This window comes from Blennius ocellaris (assembly GCF_963422515.1).
Source record: "Blennius ocellaris genome assembly, chromosome: 20".
Taxonomy (NCBI): domain Eukaryota; kingdom Metazoa; phylum Chordata; class Actinopteri; order Blenniiformes; family Blenniidae; genus Blennius; species Blennius ocellaris.
This window is the reverse complement of record NC_137669.1, coordinates 8,501,673-8,514,550: the sequence shown is the minus strand read 5'-3', so window position 1 is coordinate 8,514,550 and position 12,878 is coordinate 8,501,673. Positions and strand designations below refer to the sequence as shown.

General features: G+C 41.8%; 1 protein-coding gene across 1 annotated transcript; it reads right to left on the bottom strand.

Annotated features, from left to right (window-relative positions):
- Positions 1 to 6,458: 6,458 nt before the first annotated feature.
- Positions 6,459 to 10,607, bottom strand: LOC308144585 (tissue alpha-L-fucosidase-like). Its single transcript, XM_080515731.1, has 8 exons — positions 10,111 to 10,607; positions 9,474 to 9,608; positions 9,176 to 9,313; positions 8,967 to 9,072; positions 8,264 to 8,464; positions 7,957 to 8,147; positions 7,768 to 7,867; positions 6,459 to 7,562 (listed from the first exon to the last, which is right to left on the bottom strand). The coding sequence occupies exons 1-8, from the start codon at positions 10,449 to 10,451 to the stop codon at positions 7,428 to 7,430; spliced, it is 1,347 nt and encodes a 448-aa protein (XP_080371857.1). The 5' UTR covers positions 10,452 to 10,607; the 3' UTR covers positions 6,459 to 7,427.
- Between the last annotated feature and the right edge of the window lie 2,271 nt (positions 10,608 to 12,878).

The following is a 12,878-nucleotide window of genomic DNA, read 5'->3' as shown; positions in this document are numbered from 1 at the left end:
CAAAATGGGATATTTTATTGGGAGATGTATATTTTATAGTATAATCTACATTTCTAGATTAGTATAGATTATTGAAAAACAATATATGTACAAAAAAAGGCATATATCAAATGTGAACTACTCAGTATTATTATGATAGATTATAGTATTGTGTGATACTACAGCTGTGTGGCATATCCAGACTCAGTACATGTGAAAAAGAATTTCAAATGATTATGAATATCTTCAGTTTGTGAGTCAGGTTCACAGGGTATAACTGGCAAAAGTGTTAATTGCCAAGTATGATCCTCCTTAGGCCTACTATATATCTGTCCGTGGTTCTGACAACATATACTGCTGTATCCCCTTCCTGTATTTCCTCTTTAGAACCAACTACATGTGCCTAACCAGCTATATGTGGAGGTTTCCTTTGAACACAGTTTACAGTATAAATATATATAAATATATAAATATATAGAGAGAAATGTAAATAGAAACGTATGAGATCTGCAGAGAATATTGTTAAGAAAATGTTTTTATTGTATTGACACGCCATCTTTTATCTCCCTCACTTTCACTTGCAATACACACACACACACACACACACACACACACACACACACACACACACACGACTGGTGATTTTTTTGTTGATGTTAATACTGCATGTTTATTGACAACCTCCTTTGAGAAGAGAAAAAAAAAGCCAAAATGTCACTTTTGACGATAAAACGTCATCAAATTTGATAGCCTATCAACTTTTTTTTCTGTTTGTTTTTTTTTTTGTGATTGAGATTTCAAAAAAGAAATGCTAGGATTTTACAACACAGCTATGACAGTGAGTCACTTCTTTGAACAAAGATTACATCTGTGGAGGACAATGATTCTGGCTTCGTCTGGAGCAGCAATCAATGCTTTGATTTAAATCTTAGCAGATAAATTCTCTCAGCCTCCGTGTAAAACGTGCTGCCTTGGCGACTGAAAGAGTGATGGACATCATGTTTAATTCATCCACAGTTGAGTGGGACGCAAAGCAACTTTTTTTTTTTTTTTTAAATCCATCATCCTCTTTTTCCTCTGTTACCCTAAAAACTTGACAACATCTCTGCGGCAGTTTGACACAGCCCTCATCGAACAAAGCACAAAGACCTGCTTTAATACTGTTACTCCACTGTGAAGGACTCTTGACTCCACCCTCACGATCCTCAAACCTTACTTGCGGAGGGATGGCAAGGTCTTTCCATTATGACTTGGCCTTGAAGGACACCAGGAATCAAAGACGCTTTGTTGGATATTTATCCACAGTAGCATCTTCTTCTTCTTCTTCTTCTTCTACTTCTACTTCAACTCTTGCTGACTTTCTCCTCTGTACTTTTTATCACAAGTTGAGGTGTGAGCCAGCCACCTTGCCTTGAAACAGGTCCATTGCAAACACACTCTTTGGTGGTAGAGATTTCCATTTTCTTTCCTTTTTTTTTTTGTTTGTTTTGTTTGTGTTTTACCTAACCATTGTCCTGTATCTGCACAGTGTAAACACACCCAGCACTATGGGAGTGTATTTGTAAAAACATGATGTGAGCACTCACCAACACACACACACACACACACACACACACACACGGACGTCTCTACGAACCCTTTCACCTCTTTCTAGAAGTGCAAAAACCCCTCGTGGACATCCAGACGGACAAGTCAACTCCGAGTACCTCAGTTTCTAGCAGCAGCGTCTCCACCTGACCCAGGCCTCTGTCCTCAGGGGATTCTCCAACACCACACAACCAACAGACCCGGAAATTACCGGGGCCAACATCAATCCTACAGGAATGTTTCTGAATGGAGAGGAAAGTCCCTCGTCACTTAAGCCCAGATTCTCTTTTTGCCATTATTTTCAACTCTGGAGAGCATCGGCATGCAAGAGGCGGTGGCTGAACTCAACTGTAGCCTGTGTGTATGTGTGTGTGTGTGTGTGTGTGTGTGTGTGCGTGCGTGCGTGCGTGCGTGCGTGCGTGCGTGCGTGCGTGCGTGCGTGCGTGCGTGCGTGCGTGCTGTATGCTGTGCATCTGCAACTTACCGGAGCCGGAGGGATGTCATAGCAGCAGATTTGAGTTTTAATTTGACATTTGTGTGAGGCAGAGCTGCTCTGGGGTTGGGTGTGTAAAGAAATGCAAAGTCACTGAATTGAAACTCATTAGAAGAAGTTAAGAAATGTGGGGGGGTTTTTCCCCCCAGGCTGAGTAAAATGAAGCCTTCGCTGCTCCCGCTCTAGGATTCCCAGCAATATTATGAAAACACATCCTTAAGTCAAATAGGAGCTGATTTTTAGTGCGCAATCACACACTCAAGCCAGCTTTAGACATCAATATTATCCCACAAGGATAACACATCGATTAAAAACAATTTTTGATGACAACAATTACAGGTGGTGTTTTCAAAATATTTTCAATGTGGTTTGTTGCATATCCATTTGTCAAGTTGGAGTCGCATCAGCAGCAACTCTATATGGTGATATTAGTAGAGTTTTAGGTGGGCGGATGATAAACACGCAGAAATCTGCAAGAAGTCCTTGCTTGAATATTTTAAACATAAATTGCATATTTCTATTCCTTCTTCGACATTGCTCTCCATAATTTGAAGTATGACTCAAATTCAGAGTCAGACCCCCTTCTCCCCCAGTTTAATGGCCCCCAACTGTATAATTATGGCCAGAAATCCATTTAGCATTTGCATTATACACTCACCAACCACCTCATTAGGTACACTTGTGCAGTCTAATGCATTTCAGCGCAACAACGGCTGTACTCTGTTTTGGCCATTTACATGCATAAGAGGGACTGAAGACTGGAAGCATCTCTCATTATATTTCAGTCCAAGTAGCATGTGGAGAATAACACTGTATAAAGTAGGATTTTTACTTTTACAACACTTTCTCTGGCAGAAATGCACAAGTATCTGATCGCCAGTTGTCACTCTTGTGTTCATGAAATTACAATCAGTTGGGTTAGCTTTGTAATAATACATGTTTCTTGTTTATTTAAGCCGTTTCATTGCTGCTTCTATGTCATTGATACGATGAGAGACTAACTCCACATTTCTTTCCAGTAATCGGTAAATTAACTACTTTTTGAAGCAACTGTGCACAATAGATGACGACAATCCGTAGACACACTTAAAGGCCTATTGCTCAAAGCATTTTCAGCCATGTAATTACTTTGAAACTTAAAGGATTGCCTCTTTAAGACTTTGATTCAGACTTAAACCCCCCCTCCCAGGACCTGTTAGCCCGCCCCTTCTGCCTTCCAGAGCAGCTCAAACCCGAGCAGATGTTTAACTGAAACTCCAATGTGCCTTTTTAGCACTGAGGTGTGACCCTGTGTGTGTGTGTGCATGTGTGTGTGCATGCGTGCCCGCGCTGAGACACACACATACACACACAACCGTGTGGATCAGAGACAACAGAGCAATTACTGTGTAATTAATGAGGAAACAATTCTACCCTGCCACCAACACGTTTACAAAAACTGTAAATACCTGTCACCCGTGGACATTGCTCTTCTCAATATTACCTATATTGTTATTACAATATGATTATTATTAGTATGATTAATTATTGCCATCACTTTCATAAATGGTGTTGTCGATTATAGCGATGGGTGAACATTGTCCTGCTTTCCATGGCGAGTCTTGTGTACGATGACTGGAGAGGGTATAGAGAAGTGAAACACATTGCTGCTACTATACAGTCATGGAAGGAAACTGACAATAACTCTGGGAAGATATTTTGCTCTGGGATCAAGGATGAACACTCCTGCGAGGAATGAGAGATCAACAAGAGAGTAATGAAGAGATGGAGTGAATGGGAGATCCAAACACAAGACTTTTCTCTCTCTCTCTCTCGTGCTTTTATTCCTTTTTCTGAACTCTTATGCTGCCAGAGGAGGAAACCATGGACCATACTGTCAGACGCTCAATCCTCTGTATTCTACTCTCTAAATGTAGCAAAAACAGTTCTGTATCCTCTCCTCCTCGTTCGCCTCTCGTACTTCAACATGATTTCTAATCAGACGGGTTTTGATGCAGCAAGCTTTTCTGTCTTGAAGCTCAGCTTTACTCTTCAGTTCACTTGTTTTCTACAGTGCCAAGACAGCATACTGTACATACAGACATTAAAAAGCATTTGTTCTATTCTTTTCTTTTTCTCCCTCCGATTTAAAAAAAAAAAGAAAGAAAAAAGATTTGACTTGATCATATAGCAATAGAGATGCCATAATATATGAACTGTCATAATGCCACCACTGGATACACAAGATGCATGAGGACACACAGCAGAGGCCGCGAGAACGCAGTCCGAGTGTGATTCACTCTCCGGACGGCGGCGGAGAGACGTTGCACAGTGTAAATCATGGTTTCCGTTCGTTGTGTTGTGGTTCTTATTTTGTACATGCAAATTTATTTATCGACCGCGTACGTTTCACGGATCTAGAGGTGTGGAAAGGAGCACGTCCGATAGCGCTGAAGCCCAGAGAGATGGCACACTGTGACGTGGTTTTACCCCCCCCCCCCCGCCCCCAACACAGAATGTAACACTGTCGACGTTGTCTAAACATTTTCTAATGGCTAATATTATTACTATTATTATGATTATTATAAAGCTATTTTAGCGAGTTAAATGAGGGAGTGTGGTGTCTCTTGTCTCTCTTTTGTGTTGATTCTTTGACTCCACTGAAAAGCACTGAAGCCCTTTAGCCGCACTCAATTAGACACTAAACTGAAGCACAGTTAAAATGCTTTCTTGTAACTATAACATTTAATCTGCAGTCGTAATACAAGCAAACCACACTGAGTCGCTTCACTCAGTGTAAACCAGCTGGAAAAGACGTCACATATAATCCAAAAATGCTTTATTATGATTGTCCAGTGTATCCTGCCTTCACTGATAAACTAGTGTAACAACCAATAATATAATAATTTGGGCCTTTTTCAGTTTACAAAGCCACTTATGTAATAATATACCAATAATCTTAGTTATTATATGATTGAAGTCACATTAAAATTATTTAAAATGTAATAAAGGATTTATGTATTCTCTGCCCATGTTGTTAGAATACATAAATAATGCTGCGTTCCATCAAAATAAGTTTTCTGCAGAGCTTTTGCAATTTTCTTATGGAAAATATGTACAGTGGATGGGATATACGGTGCAGCACTCTCCCAGAGTAGTGTTTGCAAAAATAACTTCATTATTGCACAGATATTACATGATTGGCTTTATTAAATAAAGAATGGCCAAAGTATTTATGTTTTTGGCCAGTTATTATGCGCATAACTGATACTTTTAATCCTCCCGTGTCTATTCTTTTCTTCACATGCTTATTTAATCATATAGTGAATTTGCATTGGCCATACATTTAAAAGTCTAATTTTAAGTCCACAGTTTGACCTGTCTTTTGTCCAGAATCAGAAGGGTTCGTTTCTCTAAGCTTTAAGCAACTTGGGATCACAGTGTTCAATCTAATAGCGAGGCTTTAGCCGTTATATTCTACGTTCAAAAATACACAGAAATCAATGGTGCAGAGGTATGAGGCCAGTGTTTCAAGCCAAACAAGCCAAAATACTTTTTCACAGCTGTTGGAGCATGTGCTAATCTCATTAAACTATTTTCAGCTTCTGCCAATTCCTTTTTTATTTTTTTATTTTTTGCAATGCGCCTTTGAATGAGGCAACAAATTAGGCCACAGACAATAAAAGCTAAACTCTCGGGTAAAATCACCTCATGGAGGGATTTAATTTTTTCGCGGTGCACATGCATTAACCCTGATAGCACAGCAGCACAAATGCAGAGTAGAGGTCAGGGAATAATATTTTCCAAAGAGAATTTCCATTTCCTTTTTTGTGCCTCTCTCTGCCTGTCGGAATTTACAATGCAAATTCTAAGCAGATCACATAAACCTATTAAGAGAGGTTAAAAGAGAGGACAGAGAACAATTTAGCGCAGGCATTCTGAGCCAAATGCACAATTCCCGGGGGTGTTTTTCCAGCCCGGTTTAAACTCTTGACACAGTGAGAGGATATTTTCATCCATTAACAACGGAAACGGCTCGGGAAAGGCTTCGGAATATGCAGCATGAAGAGTGAGAGACGCAGGCTGCAAAGGTCAGCTTTTACTAAAGATGGGGGATAAGAAATGACCTCCTCGAGTACTCCAGGGAACCCCTGACAATACATGAGTGCAAACATTAGAGTCTATATTATACTTGTGTGCAGTAAAGGCTCTCCAGGTAGATGTTAACTGAGACTTTCAACTTTGTTTCAGTTGTCAAGAGACGTGTAACTGCACTAAACTGCAGCAGGGAACTTTTGAAGGAGGCTTAAAGATCCACCAAATAAATGTGATTGTTAACCTTGTTTTGTAGCTTCACAAATTTTTCACACTCAGGACTCTGCTGCCGAGAGTCAAGTGTGCTTTTCCTTTCGACAGTGGCGGCAGTTGCTTATTATGACTTTATTTAGTCATTCCAGTAGAAAAATACATATGTGAATGGTCTTCTTAACAATTAATAAAAACATTTCCGTGACTGTGAATACAAACGGTTTTCACCAGCAGAAGGGCACAATACACTTTTCATTCAAAAGAAGGTGAACGAATAATAATTATAACAATGGAAAATTCTGGGGCAGAGAAATGTCAAACCTGCATTTCCATTTTTGTCAAATTAAGACATCAGATCGCTTCATCTACATGGAACACTGAACCAAATGATTGGCGTGCAAGTCTAATTGCACCAAGCATATCGTCCTATTCGGGAAGTCGAACATTCCCATAACGCTTTTCACTGAGACGTTGACCATGCCTGACACATTTTCCTTGTTACAGTAAGGCAAGGAAGCAACAATAATGTTCATTATACGTGAGTTGGTACGTTTCCAGGATGCTTATGGATGCGTATCATTTGCGTAATACCACTGATGACATGTGGGGGCAGTGTTGAGCGATATAACTTGTGCACGACCAGTGAAAGTAACAAAGACAAGACGAGACTGTGTGTGATGATACAAACATACATCTGATGTTCCCTCGGTTGGGCACCGAGACTAGAAAGTCATACAAAATCTTTCCGGGGACCTTCAAGATAAAACTACTGTAAATTGCACTGGCCTCTACTGGATATATTAGAGAATAGCTAATCCTTCACCAACTCTTCCAATCTCATCATCATTTTATTCAGAATTGGGTCAATCTAATCAGAAGTGTTCACATGACGTGTTTACATCTGATCTACAGCTCCTGAGTTCCACAAGGAAATAAAGGAGTCATTGATGACTGTCTTGTTCTTTCCCTTTGGCAAAATTATGAAGTTATAACACAAAGCTGTGTCCCTTCTGTCGATAGTGCAAACATTACTCCTTTCATTGAGAACCTGAGTTTATGAACTCATGTCGAGGTTAAAGGCTCACTGGACACCTTCCAGTTTCAGTGTCCAGGCTTGACCGGGAATAAAAGGTAGATTGGGCAGGAGGATAGCGAGGCCACCGCTGGGCTGGAGCGGAGACCAGGACAGGGGCAGAGAAAACCCCAATAATGTCACCTGCACAAGAGGCAAAAGGAGAAATACAACATGATGTCCATTAGGTAAATATATTATCAGGACTTTACACACCAGGGGTGTTTTATGCTAAATCACTTTTACACAAACAACAACAAACAGAAGATAATCATTTCAATCTCTATAATAAACATCTGTGACAAATTCCTATTAGCTCACACCGACAGCATTGTCCGAGTCACTTTACCTTAGTGCCTGCTGATGTTTTCGGCTCCAACAGCTGTAGAGAGGGCCTTGGGGGATCAGTGGTCAAGATTGCATAGACACTGCTCCCTTTTGAAGTATACCTGCAAAGATTTGAAATTTAAAAAAAATGATTCTACATTTAACTAATTAAGCTTTCACCTGAAGTGAAGTGCTCTCCCCTCCATCTTACCAGACTGGTATGGTGCTGTTTTCTGTCTGGATCCTCCAGGGTTTGGAGGCGTAGATGGCCTCCCCATTGACCTGTAGCCAGGCTCCGAGACCTCGCAGTCTCTCCTCAAACACAGCAGGGATCGTCCCATCAGGTGTGGGTCCCACATTCAGCAGGTAGTTACCCCCGAGGGCCACGGTGGAGACCAGATCCTGTCACACAGACACAGTCAAACACTTAATATCGCTCACAGTCCTAAAGCCTGGTGAGCAAAAATAACTGGCTCGCATACTGAGTTCCGTTTTGGACGGTATTCCCAAGTCTTTACCTTGACAATGGTGGTCAAGTCCATGAGTTCGTGGAGCTTCATGTTGCGACGGTAACCCCAGGACCGAGTGTCCACGGAGGTGCATTTCTCCCACTTGTGGTCCGGCAGCTGGCCTGGTGTGTACTTGTCTTCGCAGTTGTAGTATCCGCCATGTTTACATGCGCAGCCGGCTCCCCAGCGGTCGTTGGTCACGATGACATCCTGAAACAGGGAAGATGAAGTCGGCACAGAAACGACTGAAACAACAAAGCTTTAATAAAACAGGCTGCATTTGTTCTTGTGTAGATTTTATGGCAATAGAAATGTTAAATTAAAAAAATTTATAATAAATGAGTAGTAGTAAAAAGTAACAGCAACTTTCAATATGTGGTAGTTACTCATGGTTATAGGAAGTGTTTGGTGGTGCAGTTTTCTGAAAAGCTGAATTATTTTACTTTCACGTTTTTGCCTCAAAGGTCAAACTTTCCCCTCATAATTAAGACTTTTTTTCTTAAAACTCAGTTTTTTCCCCTCACAATTCTCTAAGGTACCCTAACCCTCAATACACGGGCAAAACATTATTTTTCTTTATATTTTCTGGTGATTTTTTCTTCTTTTTTTTTAATCTTATAGACATCGTGAAGGATCAAGCAGTCACTAGTAGGCATTTTAAATCCTGTTAACTGCAACATAACACATAGTTACAAAGGTTCAAGATAATTACTTTAACAGGGCTGTCATTGTAGAGCCAGGACAGGAACTCGGTGGAGTGCCAATAGGTGTCGGGTGCTTCCCAGTCCCCATCAGACCAAAGAAGCTCAGGTCGGTACCTGCAGAGCAGCAAGTAGGTCAAAGTGTAAAGATGGCAAGCTTTCGTAACATTAAAAAAGTGCCGTCACAATAATATAACACAATAACTTATATTTTACACACCTTACAACCATGTTGTATAGCTCTGGGAGGAGTTTATTTGTCACAAATTCCTGGGTTTTGAATCCGTTCTTCTTGTCAGTCAAGTACAACGGGTTGAACCACTCATATAAAGAATTGTAGAGCCCATAGTGCAATGACCTAATTCAAGAAATCCCAAAAGACATATCACAATTGAAGCCATCAAGCAAGAAATGTGAAGAAGCAAACAAATGGACAGCTGAAAATAATGAAAGCACTTCACAGGGCACCAGTAACCATCCCGGCTTCCTCTCTGAGTCCTATCGTTTTGAGGGCTCACCTGTTGCGCACGGCTTCGCCAAGTTCTCCCACCAAGTCCCTGTGAGGACCAACATTCATTGAATTCCAGTTCCAGGAGTTTGGAGATCCCCAGTTGGTAAATCCTTCATGGTGTTTAGCCGTCAGGACAACATATCTATTGAAAAAAAATGTATGAATAATAGCCTACTTAAACAATTATCCAATCGATACTATGAGCTGTACGAATCAAGGTTATCACAATTCACGTAAAAGCCTTGAGTGAGATTTGTGTAATATTCCCACATTATAAAAAAATATATATTTCTCACATGGAATATGATTAATGAAACCTGCAACGTTGACAAGTTGTTGTCCCACCCCAATGCACTGTGTATTTAAAGAGTAAATCAGTTTATTATTCATGATTTACATGAAGTCCTTTGCGCACCCCGCAATGCATTCTATATTAATTCTGTTGCACATTAAAACGCAACCATTAAAGCATTCTACTTTGATGTTTGAACATATTGGTGGTAAATAAACAATACGAGAGCTCACGTAAGCGTACGGTTGATTAGACTGCTCTATGAATCAATATTATGATGGTTTTTACTCGCTCTCGGATCAGAAACGCGATCACTGCGCGCTTCCTGTCCGCGTCTGTGGATCGGACTCACTTTGCCCCAGATGCTTGGAAGATCTCTGCCCACTCTTCTGGATTGAAGAACTGTGCGTGAAACTCCGGGGCGAACTCCGGGTAGCTGAACCCCGGGCGGTAGTTCTCAGACATGAACTTTACGCAGACGGGGTCCGGGGGGTCCTCGCCCTGCCAGTGCCACCAGAACCACTCGCTCTGGAACCCGGGGACGGAAAACACGCCCCAGTGGATGAAGATGCCCACTTTTGCCTCATCGTACCATGCAGGTAGCGGCCTGGCGTCCAGACTGGTCCAGTCCGGGGTGTACCGAGCCGCAGCTTCGGAAAGTAAAGCGGCGAACAGAAGGGAAGCAGCGCGCATGGTGAGCGCGCCCCGTCCGTCCGATCGAGCTCCGCTGGGCTCAAACTGCGGATCAACCGCGGTCTGCACTCAGAAATCCTCCCGCAATCAAGCGTACATTAAATAAACAACCCCAGTTCAACACGTATTATTAACACACAACTGTGCCCACACAGAGAGTCACATGAGCGCAGTCACGTGAACGATCACGTGGTCGTGGTCAGGTTTTTTTTTTTTTTTTTTTTTTAATACAACTTTATCCAACTCAGAAACAAAAAAGGGCTGGGGAACTTTCTCACATTGAGTTTTTATCACTGTAGTCTAGTGAAAACATTAAACATGTAAAACTACACGTTTCAAAACATCTGTCAATATTTTTTTTAAAAGAGTATGAAATAACAATCGACATCATACATTTGAAAGCAGTAGGTAATAACGTTTGAAGATTACAACTCAAGGCCTCCATACAATCGAGAATCAGTTGAGAAGCATAGACTCCCAGGTTTCTTCATAAAACGGACCTTCGCTTGTTTGCAATGTCATTAAAAATAAATAATAATAACATGATATATGATCTGCATTTCAAAAGTACTGGAAGCAAGCTGACTTCAGTCTCCTCAGTAGGAGGCACAGTTGGATTACAAATTGGTTGTTGCTTTTTTTAAATTTATCAATTCATGTATATATCATCATATTTATGTATATGCATAAATTATCATAAATCATGCAAAGCACCATTCCCTTTCCTCACTAATTAGTTTTGGCTCCGTGGAAAGAAAAGAAAAAGGGCTATGACTCATAAAAGAGCTGATTGCAGCAAAAGTTAAGCTATAGATTTGAAAAATGTTGATTCAGGTGTCCTTAAATGGAGAAGAGTTTGTACTTCTTAACCAAGCAGACTCCAAAGGCACAATTAAGTTGGCTCCTCCAACCACTCACTCTCACACTGCATTCACCCAGGGACTTTGGAGTTCAGCTTTTTGCCTATGGACACTTTGGCATATGGTAGAGATGGGAATTGAACCTGCAACCTTTTGATTGGGAGACGACCGCTCTACCAACCAATACAATACATACACGGAGACAAATACATCACCTTCTCATCCAAACTTTCAATACTTGTATCCATGTTGCAGTACAGTGGAGGCAGCATGATGTTAAGTCAACTACAATTTGTTTTGCTTTTTTACTCCTAAATTATTATATTTTAGCCGGTATATTTTTTACGTGCGTAATTTCTATTTTTAAAATGTTGCGTGAGAAGGAAACGTTAGTTCGGTTCTCTATTTGTAAAAAAATGTTCAGTAAAACTAACATATAAAGCGACTTTGACATTATTTTGTTGCATATGCAATTTTTCAGGTTTGTTCCTTGAAAAGGTAAACTTTTGAGGTTCACTGCTTAGAATTGAACTTTTATTCACTATCAGAGTTAGTCATTAGTCGACTGGTTGGTACAAATAGTCATCTATTAGTCGTTGCACACTAACTCCAAGGCGCAACTCAATAAAATCCACAATGCAACTTCCATTTCTAATTTATCAAGGCAACTAAATTGGCAAAGACTTCCTTGTCCTGTTACAAAAATAAACAAACGAGATTGTCCCACTCTGAAACGCTTGTCAGGCTAATAGATTAAAACAACAGTGGGATGCCATAATGGAGTAGTTTTTTTTGTTGAATACAGTCACGTGTGAGGTTTTTCCTCCTGACTGCACACAGGCTGTGTGGAGCACTGGCTCTTTGGCTCGGTCTCATGATGCTGTCCTGGACGGGGCGTGTAGGCGGCCAGAGCCTCCAGTCCGGCCGCGATGAGCGCGTCCTGCTGCGGCGTGGTGCGGCTGTAGCCCAGCCTCTTCAGCGTCCTCCTGGTGGTGGTCAGGGAGATCGGCCTCTCCGGCTTGCTGCTGTTGTACAGCGCCTGGATCTGCGTGCACGTCGCCTGGTTGTTCTCCTCCACCATCCTCTCCAGACGCTTCTCGCCGCTCTCGTCCACCAGCCGCTTCCTCCCGCAGCCCCTCCTCTGGCTGGAGGTCTTCTGCTTGTCGCACCACTCCCGGTACACCCGCGACACGGCGGTGCGGGAGAACTCCAGCAGGTTCACCGTCTGCGTGATGCTGCAGCCGGCGCGGCGCGCTCCCACGATCGTACCCCGCTCGAACTCGCTGAGGTCCCGCGACTTCCCCATGTGTCACCGCGGGAGGGCCGGATCTCTCTTTCTCTCACCTCCTCCTGGTGAAAACATCCAAGGCTGCCATAGATCGTCACTCTTCTTCTTTGTGCTGCACACACACACACACACACGAGATAGGGCTTATTGTCGCCCTCCTCAGTTGGTTCCAGTGACTTCCTGGACATCTTTCTTACAGAAAATCTCAATGCATCAATAACATCCGACTGTTCAAACATGCACTGAATAATAGTGGGAAGCAGGGGTGTTTCTTCATAA